Genomic DNA, 21,821 nt, shown 5'->3' on the forward strand with positions numbered 1-21,821 from the left:
TTTGTTTCTTATGATAAGTGATCAATATTTCATTTTCTCTGAAAGAGTGGAAAGTTTCATTTGTCTGTCACTTGTCCTCTGCAGATGTAGCATAGCAAACAATAAACATTCATTGAGAACTTGCTTAAAAAAAAATGAAAACGTCTTTTACTCAGCCATGATAGCTGTGGGTTCAGCTCATCTGTAGAAAGTCAGCTACCCTAATGTAATGAACAATCATAAAAGGGTATAAGCTAAGTAGGTAAAGCAATGGAGTTCAAAGGTCACAGACCCAAGCAATTCAGGGGCATGCTATGAACAGGAGCCTTTGAAGACCTTTGCTCCCCTCTGGTCAGAAAAGATTGATCAGTCACGATTTTTAATGACTGCGTACTCTCATAAACCAGCTATTTATTGGTTATGCTTTGTCCTGCACTGTTATATTCTCAAGCATTTCTAATTCCCGGATTTCAAGTATTTAAATACTACTTTAAAGTGTGGTCAGTTACTTAATTCCAATGTTTCCGTCCAAAGACAACAGTTTCTAAAATTAATTACAATGATACACAGCCAATCATTTAAAAACAGACAGGGAAATGATATGCCCTTAGTGAAGCAGCTTTTGTGTTTACAAGTGAAGCTGTAATGTATGAGACATGTTGTATTGTTTAATTCATTTTATTGTGTGTGCTTATTGAAGCAAGACTAATTGTGTTGTTTTGTCAATGTATTGTGAAAAGCAAATCACTCAGTAGCATAAAACCATCACTTTCATGACCTTAGAGACCCACAAAGAATAACTACTTCATAGCTTGTCTTGAATATCGATTGGCAGTTTTTTCACATATCAAGCTGTATTTTAAGTTAATAATTTTATTTAATTTTGAAGGTTCTTGATGAAAAGGGGTAGACTGCAAATTTCCTTTACCAAATCATTGTTCATAAATACAAACAAAGTGGTGCTCATTGCAAACATTAATGTTGTTGAACAATCCTAACAGAAACTGTTGGGAACATTCAGACAGTAGGGGGAAAAAAAGCTCCCAGCTTCTTCCCTGTTACCATACCAATAGTCTTAACCTCAATATACCACATGTATAACCTGTGTGTCCTCTGTTTCCTTACATGGGAACCAGGTTTTGAAAGTAAATCCAACTATCTGAAATTAAGATGCTTTTAATTTGCTCTGAAATAAATGAAGGTTGTTTACATGAGAATTCTTTAAGGAGCAAAACTATCTTAAGAAATTTCCACACGTAGTTCTTCACTCTCACCCTACAAACTGCTCACTCATAAATGTCAAAGGCTTCAAAGCCTTTATTTATATGGTCCATTTTTCACCTAAATGGTCAGGGGCATTTTTTTGGTCTTAGGCCAAGCAGTAACAGCCTTTTAGGATGGAACTGGTAAGTGAAGGTCTTCAGAATTCAGTAGGATATCTCATACCTCACTTTGTGGATGTATGACCCTGTGTGCTCAAGGACGAGGCAAGTTTCATTTTTTCAAGTGACTATATCAGTTTTTCATCAACCATGACTTCTTCCTGCCATCAGGGTCCCAAGGTGACAAGTAACTAGAGGTCATTATCTTTCCCACAGAGCAAAAGGATTCTGTGTTGCAATTCACAGAATTCCAGAATTGTAGAGGTTGGAAGGGACCTCAAGAGATCATCGGGTCCAACCCCCCTGCCAAAGCAGGTTCCTTAGAGCAGGTTGCCCAGGTAGGCGTTCAGACAGGCCTTGAATATCTCCAGAGAAGGAGACTCCACAACCTCCCTGGGCAGCCTGTTCCAGTGCTCTGTCACCCTCACTGTGAAGAAGTTCTTTTGCATGTTGGTGTGGAACTTCCTGTGACCCATTTTGTGGCCGTTGCCCCTTGTCCTGTCCCCACAAACCACTGAAAAGAGGTTGGCCAAATCCCTCTGTCTCCCTGTAGAGGTATTTATAAAGGTATTTATAAATATTAATAAGATCTCCTCTCAGTCTTCTTTTCTCCAGGCTGAACAAACCCAGGTCTCTCAGCCTTTCCTCATAGCGAAGATGCACCAGGCCCACTATCATCTTTGTGGCCCACCGCTGGACACTTTCCAGGAGATCCCTGTCTTGTTTGTACTGGGGAGCCCAGAAATGGACACAGTGCTCCAGGTGAGGGCTGACCAGAGCAGAGTAGAGGGGGAAATTTCGTAGAATCATAGAATATCCCGAGTTGGAAGGGACCCATAAGGATCATCAAGTCCAACTCCTGGCACTGCACAGGTCTGGCCAAAAGTTTAGACCATGTGACTAAGTGCACAGTCCAATCTCTTCTTAAATTCAGACAGGCTTGGTGCAGTGACTACTTCACTGGGGAGCCTGTTCCAGTGTGCGACCACCCTCTCAGTGAAGAACCTCTTCCTGATGTCCAGCCTAAACTTCCCCTGCCTCAGCTTCACACCGTTCCCACGGGTCCTGTCACTGGTGATAACGGAGAATAGGTCACCTGCCTCTCCACTCCCTCTCGCGAGGAAGTTGTAGACTGTGATGAGGTCCCCCCTCAGCCTCCTCTTCTCCAGGCTGAACAGGCCAAGTGACCTCAGCCGCTCCTCATACGTCTTCCCCTCTAGGCCCTCCACCATCTTCGTTGCCCTCCTCCGGACACTGTCCAACAGTTTAATGTCCTTTTTGTACTGTGGTGCCCAGAACTGCACACAGTACTCGAGGTGAGGCCGCACCAGCGCAGAGTAGAGAGGGACAATCACTTCCCTCGACCGACTAGCGATGCTGTGCTTGATGCATCCCAGGGTACGGTTGGCCCTCCTGGCTGCCAGGGCACACTGCTGGCTCATGTTGCTGTCAACCACAACCCCCAGATCCCTCTCTGCGGGGCTGCTCTCCAGCGTCTCGTTGCCCAGTCTGTACGTATAGCCAGGGTTGCCCTGTCCCAGGTGCAGGACCCGGCACTTGCTCTTGTTAAACTTCATGTGGTTGGTGGTCACCCAGCTCTTATTCCCCTAAATAAAAATTAGTAAGACAGTTGGGTGATACCTGGTATTTCCTACTAATCCAGAGGAAGATGGGGCAAATGTTAACCTGACCGGGAATGAGAGTCCCCACCCTTGTGCAAGTCATTTACCCTCATGAGGAAAGGTCAGGAGAATTCACAGAGGATCTTGGAATTGGGCTGAGTAAGGGGCAGACCTGTACCTTTTGATTGCATGGCCTAAAGCCATTTAACACCACTTCAGAGAGAATAAAACTTCTTTTATTTGTTAGGGAGTCACTTAACTCTTTCATCCTCGAGGCTGAAAATAAATAAGGATATGTCTGTTCCTTTAAATGCTTTCTATGGACAATCCCTCATCTTGCACATCAGTGTTTGTTTTGGCTGTTGAATTGTGTGGTTAGATACCTGTAGCTTTTTCTGCCATGTAGTTATTTTCACTGAGATTATTAAATGGAAGACTAATGGGCTAATAGAATTTTCTGTAAAAGAGATTTTTTTCCTTAAAAATAAAAAATAATGTTGTAAACAGTTGAAAAATTGTCATTTAAAATTGGTTTATGATAAAATCAAATATTCCAAAATCTTTGTGGAGTATTAATTTACATGTTTCCTAAAGTGTTTTTTTTGTTTAAAATTGTTGATTAGTATTTGGTTTTGGATAAAGTCAGTCTAATGGTCTAATTAAATGTGAAGTTCTGAATCTTCAACAGGAATATGGTTTTTTTGTTCTCTGCTTAATATGGAGTTTAAAAAATTCCTAACTATTCACTAACTATTCATTTTCTTGTCTTTAATAGGCAATTAGGTTTCATCACTGATGAAATAAGTAACTGCATCCTTGTCACTTAACAACCTTGTATGCTTAATGGAACTTTCTAGAAGTTACTTAAGATATTTATAAACAGATTTTTTTTAGTTCAGTAAATGAATGTTTCTAAACAAATGGGATGATTGTCCCCAAGCCATTGAATTATTGTGCAGGGCTGCCAACAAGGTCTGTAACAACAGTGCTTCTGAAGTTTCCCCTCTTTGTGCCCCACTTCAGATGCACGTGTTCCTCAGACAGCTGAGTTAGATAAACCATCATGCTCAGAGAAGCTACTTCCACCTCCTGGGCTAGTACTGCCATAAAATTAAACACATTAGCTTGTGGGTATCTTGGCTGAACAAATGCTGCTTTGCCCACTAATTGGGAGAGTTTCCTTTTGAAGTCTCGGAATTTTACTTTGAGTGGCAATTTGTGCTATCATAATTGAAGAGTTTAGTATTGGAGTTGTGAACTATGGCAGCTCCTAGGGGCTGGTGGCCTCTAGTGGAGAGAGGCTACTGACAGGGGGAATGAGAGCTGAACAGTAATGATAAGATCTGAAAGTTCTGGAGTAAGAAACACCGAACAAGATGTTTCTCAGTAGCTTTTGTCAGATCTGTTCCATTTCCATTCCATAATGCAAATATTTACTATCTTCACTACTAATGTTACTTTGAGGTTGTCATATCGGAGGTGGGTAGCTGTTCTTACTAGCTGGACTGAGGAGGAAGACAAATAGCAAGCGAGAAACAACAGAAGCTGTCTTCAACTCTCCCTGTGTTACCTATCCCAGCTACACTACATGGTTAATGGCTTGAGGCACAGACCTGTGTCTCAGTAATGGGGGGACCAGTGCAATTCTGTCACCTGGGAAACTGATTTCTATAGAAAAGAAACTTAGTGATCAGCCAGACAAGATCCACAGAGTATTCAAATAAGTCCCTAACTTGGATTCAGGAGACTTGATGCATTTCATCTGTCTGTGTTAGGAAATTAATGGTTATCAGCAAATAAATATTTATCATTAGAATAGTTTTTGGGTTTTTTTGAAAGCAAAATGATAGCATCTCCAGATAAGTTTTTTGTGCTTCCCCAACCTTTGATTGTTTTATCTGACCACATCCAATATGTAAAGCGCTGTAGAAGCTACAGCTGCTGCGTTCACATGCCATTCTAGGGGTTCTAGATGTTTTTACACTGGGTTACAAGACCATTTTAATGTAACATTTCAGAAACATTAAAGAGAATGGAATATAACTAGAGGGGAAACCTCAAGAGAGGGTGTTAATCTAAGAATCCTTTTTCTGAACTCTGTACAGCCAGTGACTCAGTATATACTTATTTGTGCAGATTTGTAATTTATATTTTTATGCCATCTGTGAAATATATTTTTTAATAGTTATATGTTATAAAGGCTGCAGATATTTAATGGTATGGTTTGGTTGTGTTGTTCAGGATACTGTTAGGTATGGCTGGTCTGGTATAATGACAGGAGTCAATCTTCATATGTTACTCTCAAGTTGCCTTTTAGGCAACTATTTGATTCCTGAGTCTTGCTGACCATTTCTGCTACGGTATTTGCACTGCTATGGTATATGCACTTTTTAAAAAAGAAAAAAAAAAATAAGTAGTTGTGTGTAGGCCAGGTATAAGAATCCAGAATGACTGTGCTGCAAAATGCTAGTTCAAATGGTTGGTGAAGCCAAGCATAAGCAAAATAATAAACAGATGTGAGTCACCAAATATAGAACACTTAAGTCCTAGCTGCAAAGGGACACAAATGAGATGATAGGGTATTAGGAGAAAGATGCAATTTACAGGTCAGAATGTAATAGTAACCTTTCACTGTGAAAATTGAAAATTAACCTTGGGAGTATTGGATCACTTACAGCTTATGTGGTACTTTTATTGAAGAAGAAAAATCTCTAAAGACTTCCTGTGATTTGGGGATTTTAAAATGATGCTATTTAAAGTGTGTTCTTTTCTCTTTATTTAACTGCATCTCAATGCATTTTCATTTGTCGGTGCCTGCACAGACAACACTACGAGGATTTCTTGGGAGTTCATACAACTTTTTTTTCCCAATTTAAATTTTCATTAGAAGCTACTCAGTAATTATTTACTCAATTTGGATGAAATTCTTAGTGGGCATTAGTCATCATGTCGGTTGAACTTACCTGAGGTTTTTCCTGCTTGTGTGTCTTCTGTCACACTGCTCAATTTTATTTTTTGTAATCTTTCTGAAGGAAAACATTATTTTGATGTACTAAGATTTTGTACTGTATACTGATGGTTTTTCTATGAGAGGGTTGAAATCTTTGGAACAGCTTAAACATTTACCCTACTGACAGTTCTTTGACTTTAGCCTAATCTATATAATGCAATTGACCTTTCACATTTAAATGTGTCTTTTTTTTCTTTTGTCTTCTTTAGGTAGCTCTGGTGCAGTGGACAGAGAGTGTTGGTCTTACGCTAGTTAACAGGGATTTAACCTCAATGCAATTGAAGACCCCTGGTGGACACATTCTGACATACTATATTCTGCAGATTTTCCCCTTCACTTCTGAGAGCAAGCGCATGGGAATCATAGTTAGGGTAATTTGGAGGGGCTGTTGATTTTCATTTCTCAAAAGCTATTTTTTACTGAACAGTTATTTTGATATTTCTTAATAGAAACTTGATGCTGAAAGAATGTATTACACTGGACTTTCAAATGGAAAGTAGACACTTGATGCAGGTACACACTAGACAAGCAATTGTATAAAATTCAGGCTAACCTGCTGTTGCAGAGACGTTTGTAAAGGACAAACTCTTCTCTCACGTGCAACACATTAATTTCAGTACTTCATGCTTAGGCTCCGATGTTGCAAGTTTTAACCCTTCATTTTTAATTTTCATCTTAAAAGTGTGTTGCCTCTTCAAGGGATAAACAAGTGAAACAAATTTCTTGCAATAGTAGTTTGCATCTTTCTATACTGTATCAGTACTGATACTGCTTTTTCAGGCATGCATGCACGCACAGCAAAACACCACAAGGTCTCAGATGTACCGGGTATATGCTTTACCTTATATGCTTATATACCACCTATGTATCTGTTAGATGTCCAGATGGGAACATAATAATGATTATTAAAACTTCAGATGCAAGAAAGCCACCACACCATGCAAAGGAAGGTTTAAACCTCTGCTAATGTTAAGCCATGCATGCTATGTACTTCTGTCCTGACTAAAATCAGATACTGTAACAGAAAAGCTTCAGATAATGTGGTTACATGGTTAGATCAGTATTAAGTCCTAGTTAAATAGGTGTCGAACTCATCCTATTCCATGTTTGTAAGTGGATAACAAACCAGGCATGCCATCAGCCTTGGGCAGAGGTACTTCAGATAGGGTAAGTGCATGCTCAGGTCTGCAGAGATCTTGGCAAGTCTGTGTTTCATTAAGTGAGGTTGGCATTATGAGCCTGCTTAACAGTGTGTTAGAGATGTTCAGAGATATTTTATGAAGCTTGTAGATCAGAGAAATCCATTATTTCTGCAACAGACCATACATCACAAATTCCTGATTTAGGTAATATTTGCCTTGATTGTGGATTGTTTGAATATTCAATGAATGTTTCATCATTAAAACATCTGTTAAATTCATTACAGTGTTATTTGTTAATTTCTAATTACTTAGATATTTCAAAGATATAGAGCAAACTTTCTGCTTTAATTTAAATAACGAATGACAAAAAAAAAGTTAGAGTGGGCATAACAGTGATATTTTAACATTTAGAAAGGACAAGTATTTTAGGGATACTGTTATACTGACTTCAGTTAAAACTGGTCCCTTTACATGGGAAAGTAGGGAATGTGCATCTATGGAATCAGGAATCATTGAATATATTAACGTAAAATAATAAAACTTATGCAACCATTTTCAAGGTACTTCATTTTTATTCATAAATGGCAATCCATTGACTACTTCAAAAGATGATTAGGTTATTTGTAGGCAAGTTTTGACTGTATAAACAGATTTTTTTTTCTATTTCTTCTGTAAAATTTTAGGATGAATCTTCAGGAGATATTACATTTTATATGAAGGGTGCAGATGTTGCAATGTCCACTATTGTACAGTACAATGATTGGTTAGAAGAAGAGGTAAGAAATAAAGTCAACATTTACTTTAAAAAATATATATTATATATATTTTTTTAATGTCAAATTGAAATATTAAATGCTATTGGAATAGTTTTAAAGGAGATCCTGAGCCACTGCAGTAATGGCTTTTCTAGTTCAGTTACATATATCCTGAATAGGTTTTTAGGATTTAGAATTCTTTCCAATTCTTGTATAGCACACAGAAAAGACAAAGCTAGTAGTCACAGAAGAACACATTCTTATTTAAACAAGATTTTTTTTTCATTGACTGATGTTTCACATAAAGCCTAATCACTTCTGAGTATTTTGTTATAAATCTGTTTATCCTGTAATAACCTTTTATCAAATTCTACAGTGAAGTATGATTACGAGTTAAAGTTTAATACGGGATGTAGACAAATCGAAATAGCTTTTTATCATATTTATTATATTTAATATAAAATAGATAGAGACCAAATTTCAAAACTGATTAATATTTTTCACTGTGTGGTTCTAGTAGGTGCTGGCAATCATCTTATTTTGACCTGACATATAGACAATATGTTAATACAATGATTACACCGTGTATGTTCATAATGATATTGGCAATATGAATCAATATGTGCTGCAGGGCAGTTTGATTTATTCAGGGACATGAATAAATTAAACTCCCTGAAGACCTAGCAAAATGTCATAAAAATTACTTTTGGCGATAATGATGCACAATTAATTGTAAAATACTTGTTTAATTTATTTAGCTTTTATGAGGTCAAATCAATAAGTGTTTTGTTCTATACAGCCTTCTTTTTCATTAAGATACGCTATTCCACAGCTATTTATAATGTGTAGACCTCTTTCTGACAAGAGGTACATTTCTCTGAAAAAAAAGAAAATATTTAGCTTTAAAAATAGTTTTAATGTGCTTTAAAAATAGTTTTAATTTACTTTTAGACTTCAGCCTACAAGAGTTTTTCTTTAAGCTTGGAGAGAAAGTCTTAATTGGCTTGCCAATAGTATACTACTTTGGGAATACTGAAGTGAAATTGCTTTTGTGGCTTCTCCAAACTAATCTACAGTCTAAAGAAACAAACTGTTATGCTACAGACATTCCATGCTAATATATAGTATGAAATGTGTGCATACAGTTAAATATTTCCATTATTATTCTGTGTTTTGGTCCATTTAGTGTGGTAATATGGCTCGAGAAGGACTGCGTACTCTGGTTGTTGCCAAAAAATCACTGACTGAAGAACAGTATCAAGATTTTGAGGTATGAAGGGATACAATGATCTATATTATTCATGTAGCTCTTGTGTTTTGCTTTATTTAGTTACTTCAAGGGGAACATTTATCTTTTTTACTCTGTTAATAAGGTAAAGAAGACAACTCATATTGAAAATATTGATAGTTGAGGTATGGCAGACTATTACAGATCTTACCATTCATTAATGATTGTTCTGCAGGTATGCACAGGATACTGTTTAAATTTAAGTGACTGGATTGTATTTTCCCAGAGGATAGCATAATGTTAATTCCGTAGCTTTAGTCTGACCAAAAAATCTACTTGTTCTCAAAGATTAGAGCAGTTTCTGCTTAGATGCTGAGATGCCTAATTTATAGTAGGTCTTCAGAAGGCTCTCTTGAGTTTACCTGTCAGAAAAAGCACATATAAGATTAGATGCAAATCCGCTCTTTTAATTTTGTTCTTTATTGAAGATATTTAAATGCAGCTTTTTATTATAACTGATAGGCCAAATGTTTACTTTTTTTTTTTAAGTCACAGCCAAGTCTAAGTAGTTTTGTGTTTGTGCAAACAGAGTCGATATAACCAAGCGAAGTTAAGCATACATGATAGAAACTTGAAAGTTGCTGCTGTTGTAGAAAGTTTGGAGCGAGAAATGGAATTGCTGTGTCTCACCGGAGTAGAAGATCAATTGCAAGCAGACGTTAGACCAACTCTAGAGATGCTAAGAAATGCTGGAATAAAGGTAATGAACGCATACTGTTGTGACATACAATTTATCATTTATTAATGTTTGTGGTTTTTTTTTCTTTTACAAGACACAGTTCATAGTTGTCTACATTAAGGTTCATTCAAAACAAGAAATATGTGAAGTCCTAAGTGCATTCTGGGCATGATCTAGCAGAAACAAGTAGGCACTGTGTTCGAAGATCTCTTGCAAACCACAGGTTTCATTAATTTTAAACTTTTGTAAGAAAAAATACCAATGTATGTCCCTGACATTTATCCTCTGTTTGCCTACAGTAAACTGTCCTAGCTGAAATTTATACTAAATTAGTTTGGCCCAAGATTCTTATGATAATGTTTTCAGGCTTGGCGCTCACAAAAAGTTTCAGCCAAGATCAAAAGGTGAACTGTTTGAACTACAGAAGAGCCCAGACTCTTCTCAGGGGTACCTACTGAAAGCACAAGAGGCAATGGACACAAACTGAAATACAGAAGTTCCACTTGAATGTAAGAAGCAAGCTTTATACTATAAGGGTGATCAAACACTGGAGCAGGTTTCTCAGAGAGTTTGTGGAGTCTCCATATTTGGAGAAGTTCAAAACTGCTTTGACATAGTCCTGAGCAGCCTGCTGTAGTTGACTCTTCTTTGAGCAGGGAAGTCAGAGTAGGTAATCTCCAGAGGTGCCTTCCCAAATAGGCTATTTTGTGATTCTGTTTTGTTGTTTGTTGTTTTTTGTGGTTTGTTTTTTTTTGTTTTTTTTTTTTAATTAATCTCAGCTTCCCAAAGGGTCTCAGGTGAATTTGCTGGCAGCACAGTGTTGTGCAATCAGAGAAATACATATTTGGATTAAAGCCTTGTGATCACATCACATTTCTTTAGTACAGTGCAACTAGTGCAAAGTACTTGTATGTAGTACTTCGTGTACATTATTTTCTTATTTACTCTTGATACTTTTTCCATATGTGGTCAGTTCTAACTGTTAAGAGATGTCTGGATCAGTATGTCCTGCTATGAATAGGTGTAGTGTGACAGTTTTTAGGGTTTCTTATCAATGGAATTCTAGGATTTCAGATAATTGAAATTGTTCTGACTTTAATCACAGCCCACATTATAGTAAGCTGGGAACACAACAGTAACTATAGATAAGTCACAAAATTATAGATTACTCGATTACAGATGGGAAAACAGTAATGAGGGTTTTGTCAAGTCACAGACCAATATGGACACTAACAAAAATGATCTTACCTGAGACTTACAGGAACAGAGGTAGACAGAAGCTTATGGTTTAATAAAACAGCAACTGTTAACTTAGTAACTATTTGGTAATAACTTCTGAAGCTTAGGTCATTCTTCCTTGGTCTTTTCTATTTGGTATAGGGCTAATGTTATTTCATACAGACATCCTTCAGTCTTGTTGGTGTTACGGGGTTGAGGAAGAGAGCTGTCTCATTTTAAGAACAGATGGATCATCACGCTTATTCCTACTTTAAGGAATGCATTCATCCCAGTTCTTTGTGGTCGGTGGGCAGGATTTCTTCAGAGTATTGGGTCTGTAGCTTTTCCTCCAGGATATGCCATCCGACAGCTTGGCTGCTACTTGGTAAATTCTTACTAGGATCACGAACTGCTGTCACATCGTTTTGCTGAGCTGCTTCAGTAGTTATTTCTCTTGTAGTTGGGTCTGTATCCTCTGCCTTTTGATCGAGTTAGCATTAGGGCCATAGGGAAGGTCTTTTATGCCTGTTCAACTGCCAGTGGGTTGCCACAGAGTTTCCCCTTGTCTTCGTGTAAATTGAGATGTAGACTCTCATGATAGGGAAAGAAGAATGAAAGATTCTTAAAGATGAACCTTTCCTTTGTGTGTTACTGCAGTAAAAACTGCTCGTTAATTTTTGTTAAAAGTGTATATATCGGTATATATTCCGTGGTAATCTGATCTTTTGAGGTACCAGAAAAAGGTTGGAGAAAATTTTCATTCAGATATGGACAACAGACATGTTAATATCTGACAGAATTAACTCTTACATTATTTTGCAGATATGGATGTTAACAGGAGATAAACTGGAGACAGCAACTTGTATCGCAAAAAGTTCTCACTTAGTGTCTAGGACTCAGGATATTCACATTTTCAGACCTGTAAGTATAGGTCCAACTCTTTTGTTGGGTTCATCAAAAGACAACTAATACCAATTTTGTTTTGTTTGAATACTAGTTGGCCACTTGTTATAAAATAGATGGGTTACTGTAGAGAGTGTCATAGCAACAGTCAATAGAGTATTTTACTTAAGCTAGGTCATCATTTAAGGATTTTAGAATTACAGAGCATTGCTTCTGTTTAAGGGTGGTTGTTTTTAGATTTGTTCATATGCTACAGAAATGTTTGTAGGCATGTTTAGGCGAGCCAGGTTTTACATGCATTTTTCACTCTTAACTTGCACAATGGATATAGTAAAACATGTCTAAATAATGATAAAGAGAGGTCCATGTGAGGTATTGAGCCAGTAGGAAAGAGTTTCTAGGAACTTAGGCAATCTGAATATGGTTCTGGCTTGTTCTAACATTTCTGTTAATAGCATTCCTTAGACTCAAGCAGACTTAGTCCTGAATTAAACTCTGATGCCAAAGTCCCCTGTATAGACAGAGTTCAAATCAAAAGCAAAATTTGTCTATTATGATTTTTCCTATAAAACATGTACGTTTTTTTAATAGACTGATTAAGATAATTGTTAGAAAAGTAAACGGAATATGTTTGTATACATATCAGTTATATTTGCATAGTATCAACTCCACTCAGCTCAAACAAAAATAAAGATTTTCCAGACTTTTTGATGCTGTGTGATCACACATATGTCTGTGTTTGTTCTAAATGAACCACTTGCACCTACAAAAATAATTATATGAATATAATTTACATGTAAATGTAGTTTCTTATGAAGCATCAGAATGGCAAATTAGGCCCTGCAGACTATTTGCAATTAAATTATTAATGCTTCTGATAAAACTTCAGATCAATTTTTGTTGACCTTTCCATGTTGTAACATTACAAATTGTCTTCCTGAACATAATCTATTTAGTTTGAGTCAGATTTTTATTTTCATTACCTTGACTAGTAATAAGAGATCAACATAAAACTGTGTTAACTGAGAATACACGAAGTTTTAAATTAGTTAGAAAATAGATTCATACAACATTATTTCTGTGGCTATATTTGCTGCAAACAACGAACTCCTGGATTAATGTAAGAAAATACCTAGTACTTTAACACTTCTATTTTGCTTATAAATTAGTGAATAAATAACTTACTAGTTTGGCTTCCCAAAAAGATGCATTTTGTTTTTCTTGCTATGTTGTTCTTAACATTCTCGGCTTGTTCATTTTATAATGAAATTAATTGATATATTGTTCTAGAGTTTACAAAGAAAAAATACCTCTGCTAGGTGAAGGTAGAACAGAGTGGACAATTAGTGCTCCTCAGTGTGTGCCAAGTGCTGACATCTTGTAATCTCTGCAATGTAGAAAGATTATTGTGGACCAATGCAATCCTTGGTTCCTAGCAGTTGGCAGAATAGGAGCTTTCTAGTTATGTGTTTCATTGTGGGAAAGGAGGGGAAAAAATCTGAACTGTGATATGAGTATGGGTTATTCTGTTTGCAAGTAAGTGCATTTTAATGTAACCCAAATTTTGCATGGTAGAGACTTTTCTCCAGAGGGATGAATGTCTTTGGGCTGTATGGCTGTATGTGATTGTAGGAAGTAATGTGATTCAGACTCACATATATCAAAACTTTAGGCACAGTGTTGACAGAGCCAAAATTAGAAGTGTAATCAGAGTTGATTTTATTCTCTGCTTGTAACTTTGGCCTACATGATAGCTCTAAAAGAAGCTGATGTTTATTGAAGAAAAAAACACCTTTCTCTTAAAAATCTGTGTATAACTTAATTGTTTATGTTCTGCGTTCTAGTTCAAAACCTTCCAAAATCCATTTGGTAGCCTTTGAACCATTTGGTTTGGGGTTGGTGTGTTTTTTTGTTTGTTTTATTTTGTTTGTTTGTTTGTTTGTTTGTTTTTGTTTTCATTTTCCCACATTTGACATCTGGGCCTCTCTGAAACAATAGTTATGTAAATTAAAAACAAAAAACAAAAAACTATGATGTAATTCTTTTGTATTTTGTCACTTGGTCCTGTTTGCATACTTGTGCAAGATTCAAAGTGATCAATGCTAGTGAGCACATTTTTCTGTGCCTCTTGAACTCTGTTTACTTATCCAAACTGAAAGAACTACTAATATGAACATCTTGTATTATTCTAAGAATATATTTTACTGGTTAATAAAGTCTTTTTTTCTGACTTGGGGACTATTTTTTCCTGTAACTCAGCCAAGATGGAAAGACTGGGGTCAGATTGAATTTAAGATATTTAAATTGTATTAATTCATTAATATTTCTGTCCTAGTTTGCTTTTTGTGAGGAACCGATTAGTCTGACTACACAGATTTTCTTTGTCTGAGGATTACTTTTTTAATCCATAGAGATTCAAGACTTACAGTCACATCCCATTGGTACTGCGTTAGAATAAAAGATTTGTTGAAAAAACAAAGCCTTGTTTTTTGTTGTTGTTTTGTGTTTTGTTTTTTCCTTTAAAAATCTTGAGTGAGTGATTTTTATTAAAGGTTACTACTCGAGGAGAGGCTCACTTAGAACTAAATGCCTTTAGGAGGAAGCATGACTGTGCCTTGGTGATATCTGGGGACTCACTTGAGGTAAGAGTTTGGTTGCTGTCAAATTGTATTTATACTTTATGAACTACGTTCATACGGACTATTTTTATAAAGCCTATAAAGTATCAGTGGCTTCATGCTCTTAAACTTTCTTCCAATATTTGACCATATCATAAGTTATCCTTCGAGTTACTACTGTTTTTCGTTCAGTAGTAAAAAGAGCATATATGTTCAAATTTTATTGGTTCTTTGGACTCCTGTATATATTCTGTATATATATTCTATAGTAATAGAATGAGATTTGTATATAGCATGCTGTAGTACTGTCTCTTTTGTTAACTCTAAAGTGCGTTAGCTGTCCAAATGAAAGAGAATGTCAGTTTAAAATAATAGATTGCAGTCAGGGGACAGTGGCTTTTGCTCCCAGAGGGATGTTGTTTAAGCAGAACCTCATAAAAGAAATCTTCATAATTGTGTTTGTGTTGGAGTACATGTATTATTTAATCTTAAAAATAAATGTGAGTGTATTTTTCTCTTAGGTTTGTCTGAAATACTATGAGCATGAATTTGTAGAGTTGGCTTGCCAGTGTCCTGCCGTAGTGTGCTGTCGATGTTCTCCCACTCAAAAAGCCCATATTGTGAAACTGTTACAGCATCACACTGGAAAACGCACGTGTGCAATAGGTAACTGTTGACGCTATCTTCCATTGCAGTAGCTAAAATCTGTAATGAACTTACGCAGTAGATGGCACCATTGAGAAGCAAAACCAAAGAGATTTCTTTATCAACAGCCAGGTATTTACACAGTTGTAGCAGAAAATGTCATTCCGTGAGAAAGGTGTGGGTTTTTTCCTTACTCCACAGGAAAAAGTCTCGATTGCTGAAGTTATTAATCATAATCCATAGATTAACTGTAAGAATTTAAAGGTATATTAGGAGATTCCTAAAATACTTTAAGGCCAGGAGAGTAAAACCTCTGAAGTGCTGAATATTGCAGTGACATTTTCCAGGTGATGGAGGAAATGATGTCAGCATGATCCAAGCAGCCGACTGTGGAATTGGAATTGAAGGCAAGGTAATGCTACCAGGTCAATTCTCAAATATAACATGATTCTTAAACAATATTAAATTGAATATTTCAAATTTAAGTCTGCTGTAAGATAATAAAAAAAATGCTCAGTCTTTGAAATAATACTTTCTCTGCTTCTGTGTTCTCTGCTTTATCTTTTTAAATATAAAGAGCAAGAAAAGCAGAAAACACTAGTTATTTCTGTGTATATATGCATTTATCTGAAAGATGCAAGACAGGCAGTTAAACATACTTGTTACAGCCACTGCATTTTTTTAAAATGCGCACCAAAAAACTGTCCTTTGTGTCATGCTGTAGAGTTGGTTTCTGAAGCAGTAGTAAATTCAACTTGTGAAGTGAATTATAATTCAGAATTTTGAAATTTGAAACATATGTTCTACAGTGGGTTTCATATTTGTAACCTTTTTTTGTTCTAGGAGGGAAAACAAGCTTCCCTAGCAGCTGACTTTTCTATCACACAGTTTAAACACATAGGAAGGCTGCTGATGGTACATGGCCGAAACAGTTACAAAAGATCAGCAGCACTTGGTCAATTTGTCATGCACCGAGGCCTTATTATTTCAACTATGCAGGTATTTAAAACTTTGTTTTCAGAATAGTTAAACACACTCTTTGAAATGTCACAAAACCTTAAGCAGTAATGTTTTTTTCTTTATTGTAATGTTTCATATACAGAATTATATTAAATATATGTAATTGTTGTCTTTTTGTAGGCTGTATTTTCATCAGTCTTCTATTTTGCATCTGTTCCCTTGTACCAAGGATTCCTAATGGTAGGGTAAGTTCAAACCAACAGTTGTGGTATATGTTAATAATTACGGACAAACACTTGTTATGTAACATCATGTAGTTGGTGACTGGACCATTTTTCATACACTTATCATTGGTATGCTAACGATACCTGGAATGAGCCTACAAATGAACACTCAACTAGGTTGGATGCACACTTATATCCATTACATGACTGGGGAGATTCTCTGAAGAGGGCAATCTGCCATTGCCTTAGAAGAAGAAAGTCATATAGCTTTTTTGACATACAGGGTGAAAATGATAGAGGAAATCTCACAAACCAGTTTTAGCTGTTACACAAATTGCTATACAAGCCTCAGTGAGAATCACAGATTCATCTGTTAAAAAATGGAGCTGAAGCTACTGACTGAAATTTCCTCTGAAAGTGCACCAAGTCCACTACATAGATTTCCATTCTGGATCATGCATGCAGAATTTGGAGTACCCTGGTCTTGTTGCAAAAGCTGCTTTAGAAATATAGCTCCCCCAAGTCATTCAGCTGAGGTATATGGATATATTCATGTTTCTCACTGTTCTCTGCCCCTCTTGTCCTAAGAGCTTCTTTCTATACTTCTTGTTTTATTTCATTTAAACAGTAGTAACTCAAATTGTAGTCAAATCAAGGTCTGATTTCACCAGACACTGCAGAAGGAAACAGTAAACCTCTCCAAAATGCTTGTAAATAGTTCTGCTAACCCCTATGAAAATATATACCATGTGGCCTATAAGTATGCAAGTGGTACTTGCATACTAAAATCTAAAGCCACTTTCTGAACTGGTGAGACTTCCGTTCATTCTCCTACCTTTACTGTAATGTCAGGGACACAGCACTTGTTTTTTTCTTTATTTTTCATCCTCTGTGGATGAGTTTCAATGCCAGCTCTTTTAACTGGTTGTCAAAATGCAAATGCATAGTAAATATGGTAGCAGACAATACATTTGGGTGATACATGTGGACAAAAGACATCTGATTATTATTTCTAGATATATAATGTCTCTGTAACTTCTCACAAATGGCAGCTCTCAGAAGCCTAAGACCAGGTTGCATTTGGACAATAGAATCATAGAATCATTCAGATTGGAAAAGACCTCTCAAGATCATCTAGTCCAACTTTAAACCTAGTACTGAAGTCCACCACTAAACCGTGCTACTAAGTTACAAATCTGCCTATTTCTTGAAGACCACCTCCAGGGATGGTGACTCAACCACCCTTTGTAAAGCTGCATTAGTAAGTTTCCTCAGTACGGGGTAGAATAACCAGTTTAACATCATTTACATCAAAAGAGTAATTGAACTCAATAGATTAATTTAAAATCGTGATACAAAAATGTCAGTCTGTGCTTTCCTTTCATATAGGTATGCAACCATATATACCATGTTTCCAGTCTTCTCTTTAGTATTGGATCAAGATGTGAAGCCAGAAATGGCATTGCTGTATCCAGAACTTTATAAGGATCTCACAAAGGTATGAATGTTCTCAGTGCTCATGTGTGAATAACCGTTGAAATCTCAGGTGTGCAAAAACTCTAAATTCTTACAGAGAGAAAGAAGGTAACCTGTACTTTGAAACTGCTCAAGATGTGTAGATGTACAGACTAGCTTTTTGTTTAACTTAAATGACAGTTCTTGGAGATGATGAATCACTGGCTTTCACAGCTTATGTTGTACTTCAAAATATTTTAAAAAATAGAACCCAAATAATTCTCTCAAGGAAAAAAAAATGAGAACATGGAGAAACTGGGTTTGCAGTACGTTCAGGCAGATAGATGATGGTCAGGAACAATTATGGATAAGTAGTACAGGAAGTTATGTACTTCACTAATACTACATTTGACTTCACCATTATAAGGCATCTTACTGTGAGCGTGTATTATCATAGAATCATTGAATGGTTTGGGTTGGAAGGGACCTTAAAGATCATCTGGTTCCACACTGCCGTAGTCATGACACTGAGGAGCGTACCTATTTCTGCACATTACTTCTGAAATTCTGGACTCTAAATGCAAATCTCAACTAAGGCTATTCAGCTAGCATTACTGAAATACATGTTGATGTGGACTAGAACTGTATTCCTAGGAAATTGTTTCTTCTCTGAGATGTGCTAATGGTTAAAAGGCTTTTAGGATTTTAAGGTTAAGATGTGTTGGCATAACTCATGGACAGATTCTTCCTCTGTTGCAAGAACAAGAGAAAATTAGCAATGTTCAGGGACAGGTGTGGACACGTACCATGGAGAAAACAGCGATTCAACATTCCTGTTACTGTGGCTCCTACTGATGCTGGAATAGCAGATGAACACTTGAAAGGAAGTACAAATTTTTTCCTCTGGAAAAGGGGAAACATAACCCCCATTTTTAAAAGGGAAAAAAGGAAGACATGGGGAACTACAGGCCAGTCACTATGTACCCAGCAAGGTCATGGGTCCTGTTTTATGCTTAGGCTCACAGAGAACAGATAGGTGGCATCCAACAGATTGGTGACAGCCGACATGGCTTCACTAAAGGCAAATCATGCCTGATAAATCTGATGGCCTTCTACAATGGGGTTACAGCTTTGGTGGATAAGGTAAGAGCAACTGATGTCATGTAGCTGGACTTGTGCAAAGCATTTGACACTGTCCTGCACAACATCCATGTCTCCAAATTGGAGAGAGATGGATTTGACGGATGGAACGCTTGATGGATAAGGAATTGGCTGGGTGGCTATACTCAGAGTTGCAGTCAATGGCTAGAGTCCAGGGGTGGAGATAGTGACGAGTGGTGTCCCTCAGGGGAGTCTCTGCTGGGACCAGCAGTATTTAACATCTTTGTTGGTGACATGGACAGTGGCATTGAGTGCACACTCAGCAAGTTTGCGGGCAACGCCAAGCTGCATGGTACGGTTGACACACTGGAGGGAAGGAATGCCATCCAGAGAGAACTTGACAGGCTTGAGAGGTGGGCCTGTGTGAAGCTCATGAAGTTTAACAAGGCCAAGTGCAAGGTCCTGCACCTGGGTCAGGTTGTTCCCAAGCATGAATACAGGCTGGGCAATAAGTGGATTGAGAGCAGCCCAGTGGAGAGGGACATGGGGGTGCTGGTGGATGAAAAGCTTGACATGAGCTAGCAATGTGCACTTGCAGCCCAGAAAGACAATCGTATCCTGGGCTGCATCTAAAGAAGCATGGCCAGCAGGTTGAGGGATTTGATTCTCCCTCTCTACTCTGCTCTCATGAGACCCCACCTGGAGTACTGTGTTCAGCTCTGGGGCCCTCAGCACAAGAGAGACATGGACCTAGTAGAGTGAATCCAGAGGAATGCCTCGAAGATGATCAGAGGGCCGGAGCACCTCTTCTATTAAGACAGTCTGAGGGAGCTGGGGTTGTTCAGTCTGGAGAAGAGAAGGCTTCAGGGAAACCTTATAGCAGCCTTCAAATACTTAAAGGGGACCAACAAGAAATATGGGGAAAGACTGTTTGTCAGGGGGTGTAGTGATAGCACAAGGGGTAATGGTTTTAAGCTAAATGAGCTAAAAGAGGGTAGATTTAGATTAGATGAAGAAATTCTTTACTCAGAGAGCGATGAGGCACAGGAACAGGTTGCCCAGAGAAGTTGAGAATGTCCCTGCCCTGGAAGTGTTTAAGGCCAGGTTGAATGGGGCTTTGAGCAACCTCATCTAGTGGAAGGTGTCCATGCACATGGTGGGCGTAGGGGGGCAGAGGAGCTAGATGATGATCTTTAAGGTTCCTTCAACTCAACCCATTCTATGATAATGTAAGTAAGAGGGCTCCCCACTTTCATCTGAAAACTATTCGGTGCCTGTTGTGCAGCATTTGCTAGAGGCTCAGGAGTGATTTACCCCCTTAGTTTCATAAAGTTGAATTAGAACTCAAGCTTATTTTTATTTCAGGAATCTTGCTAATTGGGAGCTATGGTCTAAAGTGGAATCAGTGTCCAGTACTCAAAGGAAAATGAGTAGGCACTCATAGGAAAAACAAAATCTAGTATTTCATGTTGCTTGTACTAGAATTTTTTCCTGTATGTTAGTCTGTCTCTAACATTCTAGACTGTATACAGATTTATGAAAATGCCTTCAGCACCTTCCAATGAACTCTGTGTTTACAAGAAAATGTTTTAGCCTCTACTGAAATAAATGAATGAATTAATTCATCAGTTTCTACAACAGTGAAACACATACATTTCCCTGTAAAGTGCTGATTCTTGCCTATTCTAGTGATCACGCTTTTGTGGTAAAAGGCCAACTTCTTATCCTTTTAACTTTGTAGTTCTAACATATTTCATCAGTACTCTCACAGAATGCAACTCTTGAGCACGTACAGCATTTATTGTTTGATTGATGCATGTGATTCAAACTATTAACATTTAATATCACAAGATTAAAAATATGTTTGGTAATTTTTGCTGAAATAATACTTAAAATAGTCATGTTTTTTCCATGACTGCAAATAGTTTATCCAACATTTTGAAGTGACTAGTAGTAACTTACCCTTTTGTTTGAGGTTTAGGTCAGTAGGCACAGAATGCTCTTTTTCTTGAAGAATACTTTTGAAATAACATAAAAGCCTTAAAAAAATAATTATTTCACTGTAATTATTCTTCTGAAAACAAGCCACAGCATTGCAAGCTAAGGTGTATATTTGCTATTTAGGACCTTAACTGTCCTGCGCCTTGATTTTGACTTTGTGCAGTTTCTATATGCTTTTGCAATGAAGAAACATAAAAACAAGTAGAAGCTTTTTAGCCTATATCACTTCAAAGACTGCTTATTATACTTGCAAAATGTCTCTGTAGTGCTTAACTATTAAGATATATGAAATGAGTAGATTTTTTTTAAAGTACTGTTTAACTGTCCTCTCACTTGTTTCCCTTAGGGGAGATCTTTGTCATTTAAGACCTTCCTCATCTGGGTTTTAATCAGTATTTACCAAGGTAGGAGAGCGTCATGACTTTACTGAACTGAGAAATTTTTGTCTGCTATTAACAGTATTGTTTTTCAGCAGCAGATTGAATTCCCAAAGCTTAACATTTCATCAGCAGTTATATATATTGCTTTCTGTTTATCTCGTAAATCGATATTCCTGTAGCGTGCCAGGACCATTCAAAACATGGCATAGATTGGTAGTTTTATTGATGCATGTCACCTAAAAAAGGACATGGTTTTAATTAAATGCTAATCCAGAAAAATTTTAATGAGTGCTTATCACATTGCATATACTTACACAGTAGTTCTCTTTCATGGAATGCCAGAAGTACTGTTGAAGAAATCTGAATTATGTAATCAGTTAAAAGTAATTACACTTTCAACAATCTCTCATTTATAGCACTAGACAAAATGAGGTTAATTAACAGTTCATCAGATATATT

General features: G+C 37.0%; 1 protein-coding gene across 7 annotated transcripts in view; it reads left to right on the top strand.

The window, feature by feature from the left end:
- Window positions 1-21,821, top strand: part of ATP9B (ATPase phospholipid transporting 9B (putative)) — a 179,146-nt gene that overhangs the window by 151,880 nt on the left and 5,445 nt on the right. For 5 of the 7 annotated variants that reach the window (XM_083824962.1, XM_083824963.1, XM_083824964.1 and 2 more), the window contains 13 exons: window positions 1,962-2,123; window positions 6,203-6,364; window positions 7,819-7,911; window positions 9,077-9,160; window positions 9,708-9,878; window positions 11,898-11,996; window positions 14,531-14,620; window positions 15,118-15,262; window positions 15,589-15,653; window positions 16,085-16,240; window positions 16,382-16,446; window positions 17,815-17,923; window positions 21,329-21,386. In XM_083824962.1, the coding sequence (XP_083681088.1) occupies window positions 1,962-2,123; window positions 6,203-6,364; window positions 7,819-7,911; window positions 9,077-9,160; window positions 9,708-9,878; window positions 11,898-11,996; window positions 14,531-14,620; window positions 15,118-15,262; window positions 15,589-15,653; window positions 16,085-16,240; window positions 16,382-16,446; window positions 17,815-17,923; window positions 21,329-21,386 (1,459 nt within the window). The remainder of the gene's footprint in view (window positions 1-1,961; window positions 2,124-6,202; window positions 6,365-7,818; window positions 7,912-9,076; window positions 9,161-9,707; window positions 9,879-11,897; window positions 11,997-14,530; window positions 14,621-15,117; window positions 15,263-15,588; window positions 15,654-16,084; window positions 16,241-16,381; window positions 16,447-17,814; window positions 17,924-21,328; window positions 21,387-21,821) is intronic. The other 2 variants (XM_083824965.1, XM_083824966.1) reach the window with 1 other exon arrangement.

Source organism: Anser anser (assembly GCF_964211835.1).
Source record: "Anser anser genome assembly, chromosome: 2".
Taxonomy (NCBI): Eukaryota; Metazoa; Chordata; class Aves; order Anseriformes; family Anatidae; genus Anser; species Anser anser.